Source organism: Neomonachus schauinslandi, chromosome 4, assembly GCF_002201575.2.
Source record: "Neomonachus schauinslandi chromosome 4, ASM220157v2, whole genome shotgun sequence".
Lineage (NCBI taxonomy): Eukaryota > Metazoa > Chordata > Mammalia > Carnivora > Phocidae > Neomonachus > Neomonachus schauinslandi.
Window position 1 is genome coordinate 69,178,180 of NC_058406.1, and position 21,810 is coordinate 69,199,989.

General features: G+C 38.7%; 1 protein-coding gene across 1 annotated transcript in view; it reads left to right on the plus strand.

The window, feature by feature from the left end:
* Positions 1 to 593: 593 nt before the first annotated feature.
* The window catches only part of SAMD13 (sterile alpha motif domain containing 13), a 43,812-nt gene continuing 22,595 nt past the window's right edge, over positions 594 to 21,810 (plus strand). Inside the window, exons 1-3 of the mRNA XM_021690314.1 lie at positions 594 to 626; positions 4,788 to 4,989; positions 9,800 to 9,884. Coding sequence (XP_021545989.1) covers positions 594 to 626; positions 4,788 to 4,989; positions 9,800 to 9,884 — 320 coding nt within the window. The remainder of the gene's footprint in view (positions 627 to 4,787; positions 4,990 to 9,799; positions 9,885 to 21,810) is intronic.

The following is a 21,810-nucleotide window of genomic DNA, read 5'->3' on the forward strand; positions in this document are numbered from 1 at the left end:
TTTGCTCTCCAAACTAACATAAAGGGGGAGGGCAGGGAGAAGAAAATAGTCGAAGTAGATTAAGTTCATCATCTTTTGCCATCATTTCATTTTAAGGTAAACTGAGAAATATAAATGTAAACATATTATTTAATACACTTTACAACTTCCAAATTGCTACAGTGCGGTCGGTGACCTTCTAAAGTGGCTCCCAGTGCTCTCCAACTCCTGGTATCATGCCTTTATGTGTAGGCTAGACATAATGACTTGTCTCTAACAAAGAGAATGTGGCAAACTGATGGATTTCACTTCTGAAGTTGAGCTTTTAAAGACTGTGATTTCTGTCTTGCTTACACCCTTTCTCCACCTCTTCTCCCACACTTGCTTTGATTAAGCCAGCTGCCATGTTGTGAGTTGTCCTATGGAGAGGCCCACGTGACAGGAAACTGAGGCTCTCTAGGGCCCGTGAGGAACTAAATCCTGTCAACAACCATGTAGGGAAGCTTGAAAGTGGATCCTCCCCAACTGGAGCCCTCAGCTGAGAATGGTGTCCAGTACAACACCTGTGAAAACCGAACAGTAAAAATCCCTGAAGCAGAGGACTCAGCTAAGCCATGCCAGGATTCCTGACACACCGAAAGTACAAGGTAAACGTGTGTGCTGCTTTAAGGTGCTATGGTTGGGGGTAGTTTGTTACACAGCAAAAGATAACTAATACACAGAGGAAGATAAAAACAAAAACAAAACAAAATTAAAAAAAGGAAGCAGAGCATAAAGCAGAAGAGAAAACAAAGAAACAACAAGCATTCAAAAAATAAACAGACATAACAGATCAAGTTAAACATATCTAATTAAAATAATTTCAAGTAGGATAGAATAAACCGTTTTTTTTTGTTTTGTTTTGTTTTTTGAGATCCAAGTATCATGTTTATTACTGGTAAAGAGGTCATTGTTGAAGAACATAGCTGGCTTCTGCTCAGTGAGTGGGCTTCTACAACTCCCCTAAGCTCCACTTTCTCTCCATTCATAGAAGCCTGCCTCATTAAAATCACAGGGCTGCCTTCTCAAGAAGACCTTTGCTGTCTCCTTTCAGACTACAACCCTCCCATCTCCTTTCAGACTACAACCCTCCCATCTATGTTCATGCCATCTGCTCATTTTTTTACAAGATTGCCTATTTCCTTATTAGAATAAACCGTTTTTAAAAAATGATTAAATGGGACAGACACTTTATAATGGCAAAGGATATACAACTCACAATGAAGTTATTATTGCTAGTATGAATCTTCATATATCAAATAATAGAGCATTAAAACACATAAAGGAAAACGTCAAGAAATAAAAAAATAAATAAATGTTAGGAGACTTCTTCCAAAATCTCCTTCCCGCAAGGCTCCAAACATCCCCTAATCTGTCTCCATGTTCCAGCCCTCCCCAACCCCTGAAATTCTTCCACTGAGTCCTCTGGAATTTGTGATTCCTCTCCCACATCAGTTTTCATTGTTACCACTCTGGTTCAAGCCATTATTATTTCTTGCCTGGGTTACCGCAATAGCTCCTTGCCTATTCAGCTTCTGCCATTGCTCTCTATGATCTCTTCTAGATAGAGCAGCCAGGATAACCCTTCCAAAATATGCCTGACCATGTCACTCCTCTGCTCTAAACTCTCTGGCAGCTGCCCATTTCATTCAGCGTGTAAGCCGAAGTCCCTACAACACCCTATAAGCCCTACATCGCCTGTCCCAACCCAGTGGTCACCCTCAGTCCTCCCCTCTCCAGTCCAGCCACACTGACATGCTGGCTGTTTCTTGAAAACTCCAGCCACACACTCACCTTGTGGCCTATGCCTAACTGTTTTCTCTCTCTGGAATGTTCTTCTCTCAGAAATCCACATGGCAATTCCCTTACCAACTCCAAAATTTTTCTTGAATGTCACCTTCTCAATAAAATTTATCCTGATCACTATATTTAACCTTTCAACCTACACTCTCCTGTCTTCCCAATCTCCTTTATCCTACTTTATTTTTTCAAAACACTTTCTAATATGCCATAGAATTTACTTATTTAGTTTATGTTTATTATTTATTGTCTGCCTCTTCCCACATTCACATTAGAGTATAAGCTCCATAAGGGCAGAAACTTCTCCTGTTTCATTTATTTATGTAGCTCAAGTATCTAGAAAGGTGCCTAGTACATAATGGGCACTCAAAAGATATTTGTTGACTGACTGAATACATGATTCTCAGCCTTGTCAAACCTAATGCCTCTTTTCATAACAAATATGGGGCAATCCGCTCTTTAACATCGTGAAAGGAAAGTCATAAACTACCTACACATATAATTTTTTTAAAAATTCAAAATGATGCCTTAACTGTAATATAAAGGAAAAAGTAAATGTGTGATTCATTATGGAACTGCTCAGGCATCCCTAAACTAAAAGACACAATGAAGCAATCAGATGTTTGATTCACCTGTAGAATCACCGTGAAATGGACAGCCATAAAATGAACTGTATTGGTGATTCAAATTCCAAACACTGTATTGCCATTCAATGTACTGCATTCCAGGAAAAGTCAATACATCTTAAAACTGTGTGAAAAACACTTTATGTTTATATATAAAAGAGATTCTAGGCTCGAGTAAATATAAATAGGTTTTTCATCTACATGAATGGACAGTAGAATAGTCGTCACACAGAATGTAGGAAATTCTTTGCTATGCAGTCCTAGCCTGGGCACTGCAAGATATCTAGCATCTTTTGGCTCCACCAACTACATTCCAGTAGTTCTCCCCAGTCCCTGGGACAAGGACAATCACTCTGGTAAATTTCCAAAACAACTCCCAGAGGTAGATCCATCCCAACAGACTGGTTCTGTAAATCCAGCAGGATGCTTTTCTATTGTCATTGGCTACCTCTCTATAGCATTTGACCTGTTAATGAGATCCTCTTCACTTCTCCTTCCTTCCTTGACTTCCGAGTCACGGCCCTCCTGCAGCTTTCCCAATTTCACTTCCGCAGCTCCTGCCAGGTGTCATTGACTCTTTACCTCCCCTTGCCCATCTCCGCTGCCCTTCCTTAAAAAAAAAAAAAAAAAGATTTATTTATTTGAGAGAAAGAGAGAGCAGAGGGAGGGGCAGAGTGAAAGGGAGAGAGAATCTCAAGCAGACTCCCTGCTGAGGGCGGAGTGCCAGGCAGGGCTTACCTCACAACCCTGAGATCATGACCTGAGCCAAAAGCAAGAGTCCGATGCCTAACCAACCGACTAAGCAACCCAGATGCCCCTGCCCTTCCTTTTTCCACTCCACATGATTTTCAACTCCCTTGCCTAAGGAATTGACTCTCAAAGTTCTGTTTCTACACAGGATACCCAAATTCACACTTCCAACTGACACTCTGTCAGAAAGCCTGAAATTATACATGTCCAAAATCAAACTAGTCACCTTCCTCTAAAACCTATTATTCCATCCGTTATACCTGTCATCCACTTAGGCAATCTAGAAATGACAATCATCTTTGTTCCCTAGTCCTCACTGCCACATCCAGTTGACTGCACTGCTCTCTGTCGATTTTGCCTTGGAAGTGTCTCATACCTGCTTCCTTTCTTTTACTGTAGTTCAAGCTCTCATTACCTGTGACTTAGAATACTGTCACAGCCTCCTAACTAGTTCTTCTACTCCAATTTATCTTTTGATATTTCCACAAAAGGAGGTAATAATAGTATTTATTAGTATTTATAAATAATATTTATATTTAGTATAGTGGTGATCGAGTGCTCATTATATGCCAGCCACTATACTAAATGCTTCCCATCTCTTTTAATCTGCACAACCACATCATAAAGTAGGAGTTACTATTATTGAAATTTTAAAGATAGGAAAAAGAGGTTTGGGGAAGTTAAGTAACTTACCCAAGGTCATAGAGCTAGCTCCAAAGTGACACCAGGATCCCAGCTCTATCTGGCTTCTAAAATCCCTGTTGTTTTTGCCTTTTTTTTTTTTGATACAACTTTTTCATATTGCCTCTAGTCTCATCACAACCTTCTATTCAGTCTCTACATTTTTCCCACCTGCCATTTCCTTCCTTATCCATCTACCACTTTTCCATATTGCTTCTAGACTGATCACAACCTTCCATTCTGTCTCTATCCTTCCCAGTCCATTCTTCCAATCCACAGGTTCTTTGGTTTTACTTATCTCCTTACTTTGTAAGGATTTATTCATCAGCTATTTCAAGAGAGTCCTTCACAGCAGGTTCCTCTTCTTTCACTGCGCCCACCACATCTGCCCTCCTCCCCACTCTCTTCCCAGCTGCTGAGAGCAGGGTTAGAAAAGGGAATGAATAAAGCAGATACAAAAAACTCCCTGCATCTTAAGTTTTTCTCTGCCTAACTCAGTGTTGTTTTATGGTTCCAACGTAATGAACGAAATAAAAGGTGTTTTGTAAACTGTAGAGTGCTCTACAAATGTAAAGTGCTATATATTCACCCTACCTTTGCATGCCCCGGGCTTCAACTGAGTTACTCTGTGAACGACGGCAAAGGTGTTCCAAGTAGAGAACGCCACGTTTGCGTTCGGAGTTAAGGAAGAGTAAGGCCCCAAATAATATGAATTTGGCTCGGGAAATGTCTACTTTGTCGTTATTGCCCAAACCCAGCTTAAAACTTCATCAGGACGTGAGCGAGTAAGACAGGGCTATAATGGTATTGGCCTGAAACCCCCCAATTTAAAACTCTCTCTCGGAATGTTCCCCTCCCCCCAGCTCCCTGGAGGTTTTAAGTTCTTGCAAACGTCTTCCCCGACTTTCACAGGGCCCCCGCCCTGTGCGCTCCCTTCCTGACCTCTCCGCTTCCTGGTGGCCCCAGCCCTCGGACCCCCGCCCCGCCCGCCGGCGGAGGACTACAAGTCCCGGCGTGCCGCGCGCCCGCCCGGCCGGCTGCACCAGGGCTGGGCGCGTGGCGGCCGCCGAGCTCTGCGCGGGGGAAAGCCTCCCGGCGCCGGCCGTGCGGGGAGGTAAGTGATACGCTCGTGCTGCGAGGGCACTGGGAACGCGGCCACCCTCTCCCCTCTCCAGGATGAAAGGAAACGAAGAAAACCACAATAAAAACCGCCCTGCCCTCCCTCGTCTCTGCTGTGTGTCCGGTGCTCCTGCGGCTTGTTGCACCCGCGAGCGTGGAATCTGTCACTCTGGAGTGGAACTGGGGGCAGAAGCGTGCCTGGCTCCGCGGAGAGCCGCGGCCCGCCGGGGCTGCGGGGCAGAGCTCGCAGGATGGGACCGGGTGGTGGCACAGCTCGGCTGGGCGCCCAGCGAGCGCCACACCCCCACTCTCCCTTTCCACAGACGGGCTCCCCGGGGAGCCCCCAAACTCAAAGACGAACGGTTTCTTCTTGAAAGTCTTAGAAACTTTCCCCTCTTGTCGCCAGTGCCACCAGCGAGTCGTTTGTCTATCGGACGGCGCCGCTCTGCCAAGAGGCTTCCTGGCGTCCCCTCTCCTGCCCTCAGTCTTGTCCCACCGCTCGCTCTCCAGGCCGCTCCTCCCTCTCCCCCGAGACGCCCTTAGGGACGCGGTGAGCTTGGCCCTGCCCTCCGGCGACTTGTCGAGATTTCTTCTGCAGCCACGTGGACCCAGGTCTGCACTCTGCGATGTGGGCTGGACACTCCTGCGGGCCGATTCCTTGACGGGAGGCAGGGCGAGTGGTTCCTTTGGGACAGCGCTGGGTCCCGGGGTGGGGGCTGGGGTGGGGGGAATGAGTGCTGATCAATAAAAGAAGCCCGATCGGAGGCACCGGTTTCCCACCTTTGCTGACTCATCTCCCCTCTTGAGCCCATTCCCAAGTGTGCCTGAAAGTTCTGCTTCAGAATCCCAACACGAGGATCTTCCAAGTTATTCTAACACATTCCATAATATCCTGGATCAGAAGATCTTGTTTGTCTGCCTCTCTCTCACCCTACACTTAACACACTACACACACGCGCCCATAAAAACACACTCTGCACACTACACACTCTACACACGCCACAAACACAGAGCATACACATTACACACAGCATGCACATTACATTCATCACATAAACATACATACACACACTTCGTTTATGCTACAAGGCTACATACACATACCATATACAACATACATGCATACACACTATTTTTATTAGCAGAGGGTTAAATCAGTTTGTTGGAGAGAGTGAGGAGGAAGTGGGTGAGTACTAGTATATATACTTATACCCACAAATGTCAATTTATTCCACAGTTAGAAACTAGTAAGTGAAACCTGCTGTTGTTAGAATTCAGAATGCTTTCTTGACTCCTTTTTGTTTTTCTTCCATAAAATGGGATTGATTTCCTACATCACCTTCTGAAACCCTTACCATTATCTAACAAGCAAACTTTTGATCACAGCAGGGGAGAGAGAAGATGTCCTCTATGTGTAGGAAGAAAATCTTGGAGAAACTTCACAGAAACCTTCCTACTGTAGGGGTGTCTAAGGAAAAGTGAGGTGTAACTACATTTTCTTTGCCTCTCCTTCCAAGATTCAGAGCTGAACTGATTTTGTTCTGAGCAATGGCATGACAGTGCTGTTGAGACACCTTTCCCAAACCCCCCTTTTCCCCCCAGGACTCACAGCCCAACCCATTTGAATTTAGTTGGAGCACATTTCAGGAATTTCAGATCAAGTCCCAAAACATTATGAAATCTGTTGGTGAAAGGGCTCTCTATCTCCAGAAGAGTTCATCATTTTCATCCATGGTGATAAGACTTACCTGTTTGACCAGACTCAAAAAATGGTCCTCAAAAATAAATTAACACTTAGAATTTGTCCCCAAATTATTGTTGTTGTTGTTGTTGTTATTATTTTTAGAATTTGTCCCTAAATTATTGTTTGCTTTTTCAAAGGAGCAATGGTGAAGTTGGGCAGAGAGAGCATTTCAAATCTTTATCAATGATGATCTTTCATGAATTTGAACATTTCTAATATTCTTGGAATGAATAAGGGAAAGAAATCTTGACTTTGAAATTCAGGTTGCAAATTTAGATTATAGTTTCTGATCTTCTTCTAGGGCCCTTAAAAATTACTAAAGAAAAGGGAGACCTGCCGCTTTCTCCTCAATTCTTCCTGAACTCTACGCAGTCATATAGCAAAGGTGGTTTTTTTTTCCTTCTAGGATCCTTCTTGGGAACCTGTATTCTCTGCCCTATCTTGAATGGTTTAGTTGACATCTTGACCCTAAAAGAGTCCAAATATTGATTGTTGTTTATTTCGATGACAGCTATGCATGCTTCCTGTGTATCTATGGCATATTTGTGGAATGGGAATGTTTCCCTTCAGCCGTGGTTCCCAGCCAAGCAAGGGAACTGTGAGATTGACCAGGGTAACTTAAAAGATTATGCCTAGTACTCTCTATGCCACCTTCCCATTTCCTGAATGGTAGGAGAAACTGTGAGTTTGGGGGTTGGCATAGTATCTTCTTTTTCATATGTAACTAATATAGAACCTGGTGCTCATAGATAGTGTTAGGTAAATTTGTTGAATAATGCTTTGTGTGCAACTGGGATAAACAGTTAAGATTAAAACTCCCAGAACTAATTGTTTTTGTAGAATGAGATTTGTTTCATTTTGAATTTTGGCTGACTTCATCTGGTAGGTTGAATGCCAAAAGAAAAGAATGTAGGTGTTCTCAAAAGATCTGGTCATCCACTTTGCATCCTCTGAAATATGTTACTTCCTGCATAATGAAGAAAAGGATTTTCTGCTGGGCAGTGCTTTCCTTATTCTTAAAGAGATTACTTAAAAAAAAAAAAAAAAAAGCCAGCCCTGGGAACTTTGTCCATGAGTCTCTGTTAGGAAGAAAGAGTAACACAGGACTGCAGCTTCCGAGTATTCACTGGTTATAGCCAATAGTGCTGGGTTCTTTTATTTTCTCTTGTTTTTTTCTCCCATGGGGGAGAAAAATTGTTTTCAAAACATGACATTCCTCTTCAGAACAACAGCAAGGATCTATCATGCAGCAACAACGCAGGGGAGGGAGAAAATAAGAGGCTATTGATACCGCTTGTTTTTCTTTACAAGACAGGTGCAGGGAGAATTCTGCGGTTCTTGGACTCCTGATTCATTCACTTCCACTAATTGTGCTGAAGGTAGTTAGCAAAAGTGAACAGGCACACTGTAGCTTTAAAAAGTCAGCCATGAACCAGAAGGCAGTTGGTGCAGCTTGTGTGTGATTCCTAACGTCATGTTGGCTGAGAGCCAGCCTGGTTTTATTTCACTGTGTCAAATTGTACCTCCTTATTGAATTCCTTTGCCAGCCTACTTTGTGAAAGAAAACATTGGGGTTTCTTTGGCTGTTCTTGATAAGCCTATAAAAAATGACATGTATTAGTTGCTTCTAGGTAGGTTTTCTTTTTACTCTTCCACAAAAAAGAAAATAATAATAATAATAATAATAATAAGACAATGTAGTATGGTGTTACAGAGTATCATTGTGAGTGTTTTGTTTTTTTTCTGAGATGCTTAGAAAATGGTGAATGTGTAACAGTTTCCAACTGAAGTGAAATCATTCTTTTGGCATGGAGCTGCAGCACTATCTTCTGTCTACTCTGTAACGGTGTGTGAATGTATGTTAATATCTATATGTAAATTAAATGTTGGATTTCTCTATGAATGATCTAAGTGGTTTAGCAACTGGAAGTTTGTGTGTGTGTGTGTGCGTGCACGTGTGTGTATGTATGTGTGTGTATCAGGAGTGAAGATTATCCCACACTTAACAGTATTATTTGTTAATCATCTACTTCTCGAACAGTGATAAAATCTTGTGACTATACTAAATGATGCACTTGTCATTTCAGAGTAATCCCTAGAGAAAGAGTGCCGAAGTATAAAGTAATCTGAGAGGAAATGTATTTAATTTATGGCTTCGGCTGTAGAACAAGCACATTTCAGAACTAGTTTTTTTAAAGCAGTTTTGTTCATAGCTTTTTCATCTTGCTAATTGCATATTAATTGTGGAGGGTTTTAATTTTTTTTACTGTCCTCATCCTACTAAACAAAAAGACAAAGTGATGGATGCTACTATATCTCCTTGGATGTTTTGGTGATTTTTACCTAAATCTAATGAGCTGCCTCCCCTCTCTTACACACACACACACACACACACACACACACCAGCACACACACACACACACACACACACCAGCACCACCTTTCTGTGCTAAGGGCTATCTGACATTTTTGTGAGCTTCCAGCTTTACCACAGCATGGCCATCTCACAGACAGGCTTTAAGGCTTTCGTTGAGAATATGTGAGGTAGGGGAATACTTGCTGACAAAAGCTTTCAGTGCTCTTTTGCATTGCAATGAAAAAACAGAAGGTTTGTGAGTGGACAAAAAAAAAAAAAAATGCAATTAAAAAAAAGAAAAAGAAATCATAGCCCGTGGTCTGAAGGGGCAGGAAAAGGGGGATTGTTTTTCTCGACTTTGACTCATTTATGAGTTGCAGTGTCTTAAGTGAGAGCTTGGCACCCAGGGGAAGCTGTGCCAGTTCACACAGCACTTGTTTTGAACGAGGATTCAATTTCATTTGCAAATGCTTATTGTCAAGGCAGGGAGTGCCAGTACAAATGAAAGCACCCCAATCCATCTCCTCCAGTTCTTTAGGTTTAATCACATCTCTCCAATCGCCGAGGGAACTGGAGGTTTAAACAAACATACGTGAACTGGTGTGAAGCTCTAAAAGGGACCATTATGGGGTTTCCGATTCAGAATATATATTCTTCTCTCACTTTCTAAGAATTAAACACAAGCTTTTCTCCCTTATTGATTAGTTGCTGAAGTAAAGGAACCCTGCAGCCTTCCCATGCTATCTGTTGACATGGAAAACAAGGAAAATGGCTCTGTCGGTGTAAAAAAGTAAGTGAAACTGGCTTGTGAGTTCTGCTTCTGCAAACAACAGAGGGACTTGGTTTCTATTTTTATACTTCTTGCTTATCTACTACAATACACTGTTTAGGGGTGATTTTGCATCCCCCCCAACCCCAGTTGCCTTTTTCTTTATTCCATTTCTAAGACAGAGATGACTCAGGCATCAAACTGTGCATAAAGGGTTAGGGTGTCAGGCTTTGGAACAGGGACGGTGGAGGATCTCAGCCCCGCATTCTGTATATTGAAACAAAACACTGAGCAAACAGACTCTGCCTTCCAAGTCCATAGGCTACAAGGGTGGGGGCAGAACAGAATTCCAGTCCTTTTAAATAAAACCACCTCTATCAAAACTGAGACCTGTAGTAAAGGAAAGAAAAAAGCTTTAGTTAGAATAGAAGTTGAACAACTCTGTCCTACTAATTTTATGAACTGATCCTTGAATGTGAAACATTTCAGTACATAACATAGTGTTCTGTTTTCATGTGTGTTCTCACATTTGAAACTTTGTTGTGAGTTATATGCTTGATTCTTTTAAAAAGGAATATTTAGTTGCATTATGTAGCATATTCTGAAACATGCTACATATTTCAGGGTAACTCATAAGATATCCGTGAGTATATGAAAAATATGTATATCCCTATTTAGATGTTATTTTGAAGCTATAACTCCTTTGACTACCAGGAGAAAGTAAGTTCCAAGAGAGTGTTATCTTCCATTTTTCCATGTCATTTAGTTTAAAACTGCCCTCAATTTGAGCTTTGGAGAAAACTAATTAAATATAACCCATAGAAGTTATGATATCTAAATGAGGAAACAGTGTGCTACATGTTTGTGAGTAGAGGGTATATTTTGTTTCACAGAAAAGTTACATTAAGGTAAACTTAATAAAACTGCTTTTAAAGATTCTCCTGTAATGTATATATATCAGTGCCATGCTGGCATGCTTATCCCGTTCTTGAAGTTTAGGGTAGGTGAATGTAGGAGAAATAAAAGAAACAGATGCACTTCTCCCCGCCCCCCCCCCCCCGCCCACATATGAGTTAGATCAGTGCTTTCCAGTAAGTAGTACTTTGAACAGTGATGGATATGTTCTTCACTTGCGCTATCCAAAATGGTAGCCACTGGCTGTTTAAAATTTGAAATGTGACTAGTGTAAACTGATTAATTGAACTTTTAATTTTAAGCAATTTTAAAAGTTAACAGCTTTGTTGAAATATAATTGACATATAATAAACTGCATGTGTTTAAAGTATAAGATTTGTAAGTTTTGATATTTGTACACACCCGTGGAACCATTACCACAATTAAGATAACCCCCCAAATTTCCTCATAACCCTTTATAATCTCTCCCTCCTGTCCTTCCCTGCCACCATATCCCCAGGCAACCACTGATATGCTATCTGTCACTATAGAGTAGTTTACTTTTTCTACAATTTTATATAAATGGAATGATTAAGAATGTACTCTTTTGAGGGAAGTGTGGGGGTGTGGTTTATTTTACCCAGCATAATTAATTTAGGATTCACCCATGTTATAGTGTCTATCAATAGTTCATTACTTTTTATTACTGGGTAATATTTCATTGTGTGGATATACAACGGTTTGTTCACTGTTTATCCATCCACTTGCTGATAGACATTTGGGTTGTTTCCATTTTTTAGGTATTACAAATAAAGCTGCTTTTACCATTTGTGTACAGGTCTATGTGTGGACATATGCTTTCATTTTTCTTGGATATATAGGAATGGAATGGCTGGGCTATCTGGAAGGTGTATATTTAACTTTTAAGAAACTTACAAACTATTTTCTCAACTGGTTGTCATTTTACATTCCCACCAGCAATGTGTAAACATTCCAGTTGTTCTATATCCTCATGAACTCGGTATGATCAGTCTTTTTCATATTTGATATTATATTAGCTATAGTTTGCATTTTCATTTCCCTGATGACTAAAGATGTTGAGCATCTTTTCATGTGCTTATTTGCCATCCATACATCTTTCTTAAGTAAAATATGGTCCAAATCTTTTGCCCATCTTTTTCTTGGGCTAGTTATTTATATATTATTTTGTAGACAATTTTCATATATTCTGGATACAAGTCCCTTATATACATGATTTGAAAATATTTTCTAGTAGTATGTGACTTTTCTTTTCATTCTCTCTACAGTGTCTCTCAAAATGTAGGAATTTTTAATTTCAATGATCTCTAGTTTATCAATTTTTTATTTTATGAATAATGTTTATCTTTTTTTTTAAATTTATTTATTTATACAAGAGCATGCACAGCAGGGTGGGGGAGGGGCAGAATGAGAAGGAGAGAGAATCTTCAGCCGGCTCCATGCCTACAATCGCCCAACATGGGGCTTGATCTCATGACCCTGAGATCATGACCTGAGCCAAAATCAAGAGTCAGATGCTTAACCGACTAAGCCCCCCAGGCGCGCCACGAATAGTGCTTTTATTGTCATGTCTAAGAAATATTTGCCTAACTTAAGGTCACAAAGATTTACATTTTCTTAGATTTGGGACTGTGATTTTTGAGTTAATTTTTGTGTATGCTGTGAGATAAGAATTAAATTAGTTTCTGTTGTTGGCGGTGGGGGGGTGGTTGCCTATGAATACCATTTGTTCCAGCCCCATTTGTTGAAATGTTCCTGCAACTTTGTTGAAAAATAATTGATTATATATGTGTGGATCTATTTCCGGACTTTTTTATTCCATTCATAATTTTGTTTGTATTTATGCAAATATGAAATAGTTTTTATAACTATAGCTGTATAGCAAATCTTGAAATCAAGTAGGGTTATCTATTTAACTTTGTTCTTTTTCAGACTTGTTTTGTCTCTCCTAGGTTCTTTGCATTTCCAAATGATTTTTAGAATCAGTTTGTCAATTTCTACAAAAAAACACCTGCTGGTGCTTTGATGGCATTGTGCTGAATTATAGATCAACTTAGGGAGAATTGATCTCTTAACAATATTGTGTCTTCCAACCCATTAACACAGTATTTTTCTCCATTTACTTAGGTCTTCTGTAATTTTTCTCAGTGATATTTTGTAGTTTTCCATCTGTAGATCCTGCACATCTTTTCAGATATATCCCTACATAATTTTATAATTTCATGCTATTATAAATTGTATTGCTTTTTAAATTTTAATATCCAATTGTTTGTTGATAGTATATAGAAATACAATTGATTTTTACATATTTACCTCATATTCTACAAATTTGATAAACTCATTTATTCCAGTAGCTTTTTGGTAGATTTCATTAGATATTTAACATAGATAATCATGGGGGCGCCTGGGTGGCTCAGTTGGTTAAGCATCTGCCTTTGGCTCAGGTAATCTTAGGCTCCTGGGATGGACCCCTGCATCAAGTTCCCTGCTCAGCAGAGAGCCTGCTTATCCCTCTCCTTCTGCCACTACCCCTGCTTGTACTCTCCTGTTCTCTCTCTGTCAAATAAATAAATAAATAAATAAATAAAATCTTTTTTAAAAAACCATAAATGTGTCTTGTGAGTAAAGACAATCTTACTTTGTCCTTCCCAATATGAATATATTTTACTTCTTTTACCAGCCTTATTGCACAGAATAGGACCTCCACTAACAAGTTGCATAGAAATGGTGAGGTTAGGCAAACTAGTTTTGTTTCTGTAAGGGAAAACATTTAATCTTTTTCCTATCTTTGGTTTTCTATATATAATGTGTCTCTTTTTTGTCTGCTTTTAAGATGTTTTTCTTTATCATTGATTTTAAAGCAATTTGATTATGAGACTTGGTATAGTTTTCTTTATCTTTCTTGTGCTTGGAGTTTTGTTTTGTTTTTTGGCTCAATGGATTTAGTTTTCATTTTTTGTTTCCCTCACTCCTCGTTTGGTGACTCCAATTATGTTGTATTTGATCACTTGATATTGTGCCAGAATTCATTAATGCCCTAGGTTTTTTTTTCATTCTTTTTTCTCTGTGTTTCATTTTAGATAGTTTCTATTATTTTGCCTTCAAGGTCACTAATCTTTCCTTCTGAAATGTATAATCTATTGTTAATCCCACTCAGTATGTTTTCCATTTCAGACGATGTAGTTTTCATCTATAGAAGTTCAACTTGGGTTTATTTTTATACCTTGATATCTCTATTTAAAATATTCAGTATTTCCTCTTGCTTCTGAACATGTGAAGTACAGTCATTGTAACTGTTTCAGTGTCCCTGTCTACTAATTCTATCATTTCTCAGTCCACTTCAGTTGACTGATTTCTCAGTGAGAATGAGTTGTATTTTTCTACTACTTTTCATACCTGGTAATTTTTGATTGAGTGTCAGATATTGTGAATTTTACCTTGTCAGGTGGAATTATAAGTATAGGAATTATAAATATCCCTGATCTCTGTGCTGGATGCAATTAGGTTACTTGGAAACAATTTGATCCTATTACGTCTTGCTTTTAAGTTTTGTTAGGCAGGACTAGGGCTGCATTTAGTCTAAGGGTATCTTTCCCCTCTTACCGAGGCAAGACCCCTCTTCATACTCTAGCCAATTCTCATGAATTATGAGGCTTTCCTCTCTGGCAGTTGGAAACAAGCACTTTTCCCATCCCTGCATGATCCCTGAGAATTTTGCTTTCTAAATATTTGGGGTGGTTCTTTCCCCAGACTCAGTTTCCTCACATGTACGTGAGGACTTGAGGGAGGCCTCTGCAGATCTCCAGAGTTTTTGTGCTGCGAGCTCTCTCCTCTCTAGTCTTCAGGACTCTAAACTCTTTCTTCAGGCAGTAAGTGAATAGAGCTTATCTTGCTTGTTTTCCATCCCTTGGATGGAAATGTCCAATGTCTTGAGTGCCATTCTTTCATATATTTTTTTCTACTTTTTTAATTATTTAGGCAGAAGGATAAATCTGGGCCTCGTTACTCCATCTTGACCAGAAACATAAGTTCCAGTTAATTAATACAGCCACAAATGACTAGTGGCTAACCTAACAGACAGTGCAGAGTTAGATTATAATAGAATCTCAAAAGGCACAAAACATAGGCTCTTATGGCTGTTTCTGAGATCTGCCAAAACTGGGGCTTGTTTTGCTTTCATTTTATTTCCAGGCATGGAAAATATAGTTGCTTTACTAGGGAAAGTACTGTCACAAAGGGTCATTTCCAAAGAAGTCTAGGATAATAACTCTTATTCACTGGCCACATACTTCTGATCAGAGCTTTAGTTTTGCAAGGCTACTGTTTATGAAGTCACTTCATATGTTTAGTACTTTTGTGTGAGACTTGTCAATCCTCACAACCATATTTTGAGGTATTTGTTATTATTCTCATTTTACAGGTGAGAAAACTAAAGCTCTGGGAGGTAAAAACCATATTTATTAAAGAGGTATTTTACATGTTTTGTACTAAATTTTCTAAATCCAGTGTGTATTTTGTGCTTTATATCTCAATTTGGATATAAAATTTTCACTGGAAATATTTGATCTGTATTAGATTTCATAAGATTTACAGTTGAAAAAATGGTAGAATCACATACCCAAGTAATTCCAAAGTTAAAAGTTCTAATAAATGAATCAAGTACCAAAAATTATTTTTATATTATATGCCAATACATTGACACAACTGATTCTTCTTTTTTAGAAGATTTAATTTGACTTTGAAACAAATGCATATCAGTTTCAAAATGTCTGCCCAAGTTAAATAAATTTACTAAAACTTATACCAACTCAGTATAATTAACATTGAATTCGAAGTGGTGTTGTATAAATTTATAAGCAACTGTAAGGTTATCAATGTCAATATATCATTTTTCAAATTTTTCTTAAAGTTGATTTATGTAAGAAAAATGTAAAATTTTATTGTATACTACTATTGTTCTATTGTATACTCTGACAAGTTTCAATTTCAAATTTTATGCCTATTTGACTGGGTCACAAATTAGCTTTTCTTTTTTTTTTTTTTTTTGGAGGTATAAATTTAGTTCATTCACATGTAGTGTGATATCAATGAGAAGATATAATATACTGTGCCATTTCTTGATCTTCATTGAAAATTTGGCAAGCAATCATTTGCTTTAATAAAATCTTGAATTGGAACAATACAGTAGCTCTTTGTAAAATTCTTTAGGACTTATCCAATAAGCATTGGCAAAGAATACACATCATTATACTCCTTGTGTTCTATTTTTTTTTTTCACAATTCCATTATCTGGCATTGATCCATAGCGTTTTAAATATATAATGAATGATTTAACAATGGTATCCATGACATTTCAAGAGTCTGCTTTAAAAAACTGAACATGAGGGCGCCTGGGTGGCTCAGTTGGTTAAGCGACTGCCTTCGGCTCAGGTCGTGATCCTGGAGTCCCTGGATCGAGTCCCGCATCGGCCTCGCTGCTCGGCAGGGAGCCTGCTTCTCCCTCTGACCCTCCCCCCTCTCATGTGCTCTCTGTCTCTCTCATTCTCTCTCTCTCAAATAAATAAATAAAATCTTTAAAAAAAAATAAAAAACTGAACATGAATATCATACAGTGGAGTAAAGCAATAAAGGAAACAGTTGTTTTAGAATTAAATTAAATCCAGATTATTTTAGCTAATGTGGCTGAAATACCATCCATCAGAATAGAATTTAACTTTTTCATATGTAGCTAAAATTCTTCTTTGACAGGTGTAAAAGATTTAAAAATATTTAAAGTCTGAGTTCAATTTTTCGGGCCATAAATTGACAATATGTCTTCATAAATTTGGAAGTTTTTTGAGACAAAGCATACTTCAAGTATTAATTGAGCAATGTCTTTTATGTTGCACTATTCATCTAAAGCTAAAGAAAAGTAATTGTGTTTTTCAAATTTTGAACCAGTTGATCTTAGATATTGTTAAAAGATTTTGTCTTCTTCAGGCAGTTGTTGGGTGGCTTGCCTGAAAAATCTTTCACTTTTTGTGAAGTACCTTTTTAGTCTTTTCTCATAATATCCTAAGAAAACTGAATATAACTAGATGTCTATGGAAAAATTGTTTTCTTTTTTGTGCAAGAATCCAAGCCATTTATAGCTATACAAATTTATAAACTCAGATTCTGTTTGAAATCACTTCAAAACGTTTTGTTGGACATCTAATTATGAATTCAAGTGGCTATTGTCATTAATTCTTTTTTGATTGTTGAGAAGAAAGTTACCAAATTTACTATATGTTCACTGAAAATGTTTCTTAATACTGTCCATTTTATTTACCATTTTTTTACACAACAAACAAACAGCTTTTTTCCTTTTGCTCTGCTCCAGCAAATTGCAATTGCTATTCATCATGAAATTTCCAATATACTTTCAGCCAGCCTCCTTTTTTCTTCTTTTTTTTTCCAGCCTCCTTTTTTCTTTACTGTTCTGGTTCTAGTGCTAGTTTCTGCATCTCCTCTCAATTCTGCATCAGTAGTATGCTACCTTTTTAAACTTTAAAATTTATCCATACTTATTTTAACTAAAAAATATTTATTAAAATAGTTAAGAATGTCAACTTAATAACCACTTATGACACACAAAGAGATTCCTATAACTTGAGCTGTCTACATCAAACCCATTACCGTGTTACATGGGTATGTAGGAAAACATAATTTGAACTGAATCAATCAGTTGATACCAACTAGATTGGCCATGTGTTTATGTGTAATACTGGAGAGGACACATGCATCTCATAGAAAAACTTCAACAAATTAGCCTAGGTGATGCAGCAGTAAAAGTGAAATGTTCTCACACCAAAACAGTGGAGTGTGTTTAACAGAAACGTATTTTATACCTGTTCAAATTTTTACATTTAAACTAATAAAAATTGAATACAATTAATAATTCAGTTCCTCAGTCAAATATGAAATGCCTGATAGCCTCCTGGGACTAGTGGTTACCATATTGCATAGGTATATAACCAGGTGAATCTCTCACACACCTGTACCAGGAGAAAGGTTACATGAATATGAAACAGGATGATGATTACCTCAGGTCAGGGGAATGAGGGGGAAGAGATGTAGTTATTGTCAAGACCCTAACTTTTATTTTGCCTCGTGGGTTCATGGGTGTTTATTAAGTTCAAAAATAACTAACTAAATAACTAAGAGGGAGCCATTTTAATAGTTTGGACTATATCCCTGTAGACAGTTTGTATACAAATACTTTCTGTATCCATAGGTATACACGTAGTCATACAAGAATGTACACATGTATTCAAGAATATACACATACAGGGCGCCTGGGTGGCTCAGTTGGTTAAGCGACTGCCTTCGGCTCAGGTCATGATCCTGGAGTCCCGGGATCGAGTCCCGCATCGGGTTCCCCGCTCGGCGGGGAGTCTGCTTCTCCCTCTGACCCTCCTCCCTCTCATGCTCTCTGTCTCTCATTCTCTCTCTCTCAAATAAATAAATAAAATCTTTAAAAAAAAAAAAGAATATACACGTACATACACACACAAGAATGTACACATATATTCAAAGGACACATAAAATAAGCTTTTATTGAACAAGTGGGATTATAGTATTCTGTTTCTGTGGATTGTAGATGCACAGATTTTGGATTAGTCATAAACCTTGTTACATGACACTCTTATCATTGATCTGTGTTTGGATATGTTAGATCAATGTTAGAATTTTTACTAAATTCTAAAAAAAAATTCTAGGTATTTTACATCTATGTGCCTATCTGTACAAATCACAAGTATTCAATGTCAGATATATGTATATTTTATTTATTTATTTATTTATTTATTTATTTATTTATTTATTTGCTATTCACTTAGTCTTCCTCCCTTTTTCAACAGTGGGACTTTTTTTTCCTTCTTTCATTTTCTTCTAGGATAGAGGAGGAACCAATGCTCCCACACAATAGATGCTTATAATAAGTTAGCAGCTTTTCAACAGGAAGCAGTTTATTTCTCTACTACCACCATGCCCCTCACCCCTCAGTGGGGAAGTTCTACTGCAATAGAAAACTCACAATAGCAATGTTTAGTAAGGACTTTCGTTCTTTCTTTCTTTTTTAAAGATTTTATTTATTTATTTGAGAGAGAGAGAAAGGGAGAGCACTAATGCGGGGAGGAGCAGAGGGAGAAGTAGACTCCCCGCTGAGCTGGGAGCCCGATGCGGGGCTCGACCCCAGGACCCCGGGATCATGACCTGAGCTGAAGGCAGACACTTAACTGACTGAGCCACCCAGGCGCCCCAGGACTTTCAAAAGAAGCTGTTTCTTATTAATGTCATGTCTTTTTTTTGCATCCATAGCTCACCATATCCTCTGCCTTTGCACTCAGTGTATGGTTTCGTTTTGAAGAAAGACTTTTTTTTTTAATTTTGGAACTAAGTAATGTGATACTTTTCTTTGTAACAGGTGCTATAAAATTTTTAACTTGCTTTAATAGTGTAAAACTAACTTTTGAGAGGCTGTTAACTGTAGTAACTATTTTTTTTTAACTGTAGTAACTATTAAGCTAAGCATTAAGTTTTTGCCCATGTGTATTTTAGAGGGTTAGCAGGTGAATGGTAGAAGTAAAATATTAAGGTAGAATTAGAAATTATTATTAGCATTGTTAGAATTTCAAAATGCTGACCTTATTATAGAATTATCAAAGAGACTTTTCATATAACAGCAGTAACAATGGCTATTATTATTTAACCTCATTAAAAAAAAATTAACAATGCTTATGGGTACAACAATCCACGATTCAGGTCTCCATCTCTAAGGGAAGCAGTCACATCTAGGGTTAAATAAAGAACTTCATGGGATATAGGATACTTGGTTATTTGCCTGGAACCCTTGCCTGGCTCCTTAGCGAAGGAAGAAGAGGAAACTGATAGAAATAATTGTGTATCTGATCACTGGGTTTCAGCTTTTGCTCATTTACTCCTACTCCTGTCCTTTTGTGGTACTGCGTAAATAATCAGCAGTCCTTAGACAGATGTTATTTGAAAGCAGTGAGGGAATTGTATCCAGCTGCTAGGTAGTTCCCAGGTACTCTCTCCCCATCAGGCCCCTCTCATCTGTTCTGTCCACCTTTCCCAGACCCACAACCACACTGCTTGACTCTACCTGAATGCAATGAATGATGGTTCCCACCATGCTGTTCTTTTCAGGGAACAACAATCTGGAACAGGCAGGTGATCATGATGGTAAATCTCTATACTAAAAGCAAGGGAAATAAAACTCCCAAAACATTTTAAGTGGCTAAATACCAAATGCCTCTTAATGGTTTGTTAGGAAAGAAAGAAGGAAGGGAGGGAGGGAGGAAGGGATGAAGGAAGGAAGGAAGGAAGAAAAGGAGGGGGGGGGGGAGGGGGGGGGGGGAAGGGAGGGAAGAAGAAGAAGAAAAGAATAGGAGGGGAGGGGAGGTAAACTGAGTCCATAATTCAAACTTGAAAAATAACCTTTCTAATCAGAATCTGATGTTATAACTCTTCTGCAGATATGTTTGGTAGGATAAGTTAGGGTGCTATGTGGTTTCTTGAATGCAGAAGATATATAGGAGTTAAAGGTGATACTTGTAACTGGTACAGTTTTCTTTTTCTTAGTGGAGGTAAAATTTATTCCTTAATATTTTATAGTAATCTGTTCGCTCTGATATATACTGTATTGGCTCAGGCAGCCATAACAAAATACCATAGACTGGGTGGTTTAAACAACAGAAATTTATTACTCACAATTTTGGAAACGGGGAAGTCCAAGATCAAGGTACCAGCAGATTTGGTTCCTCATAAGAGCTGTCTTTCTGGCTTGTAGATGGTCACATTCTCACTAGGTCTTTACATGGACTTCCTGCGGTATGTGCGTGCTGGCTCTTATAAGACCACCAATCATATTGGATTAGGATCACACCCTTACGACCTCATTTAACCTTAATTGTCCTATTTCCTAAAAGCCCTGTCTCTAAATGCAATCACATCAAGGGGTAGGATTTCACCAGACAAATTGGTTGGGGTGGGGGCACAATTCACTTTTGTCATATGGACTGATGATAAATATTGCATTATTCCCTTAAATGATAACTTCAGAATTAAGTCTTTTTATGTTTTGATTTGTACCGTTATGTCCATTGCAAATGACTACCTTAAAGAAGTGTACATTTTGAAAGAGTAAAATGCATAAGACCATAGAGTCAGCCAAGCATATCATTCAAAACATGAAAACAACAGGAGTTTCATCAAATCCAGCAAAATTCGTAAACATGCATTATATATGTTTTATACATTATCAGCCCTGAATGGTTGCTGTTTTCTACATAGTTTCTGGCATGCTACTGATATCCCTACAGAAGGAAAACCGAGTTTGTCTAAGCAATAAAGCCACACCTAAGTCCTTTGGAATAGTGACCACTGTGCTGTGGCTCAGAGCAGGGAGGGAAAGCTCTCCAGATGGTGTTTGCACAGTTGTCTTTAGTTTTGATTGGGATATGAAATATACGCATGTTTGTGTTTAGCCTGAATTTTGGCATGACTTGGATCTCATAGTGAATAAAAAATTAATTCGTTGAATCCTCTTGAGAGGAGTGTCCTTATTTACACTTGTTCAGAGGTCTTTTTTTATACTACAAAGTTGAGAACAGGTAGGGAAAGAGGCAGTTAGAGACATCCCTTGTTTTCAGAAAGATGGGGTGGAGTGCTGGGGAGACATTATCAGCAGAGATATGTCAAAGACAGAGTGCCATGTGATTTCAGAGGAGAGCCATCAGCCTGAAGGAAGGTATCTATTACAGAGGAAAGAAATGCAGGAAGATGTCCTGTCTGTCCCTGGGACCTGCTCCTGATGTTTCTTCTGATTCAGAACTCTGAAACCTCTCTAAGTACCTAGCACAGCCTGACTCACCTTGCCATAGTGACTCTTCTCTGCTCTCCTTCCTCCATCTCTCAACTCCTCCTGCTCCTTAACCACTTTTTGGAATAAGGCAGGGGAGACACATAACCA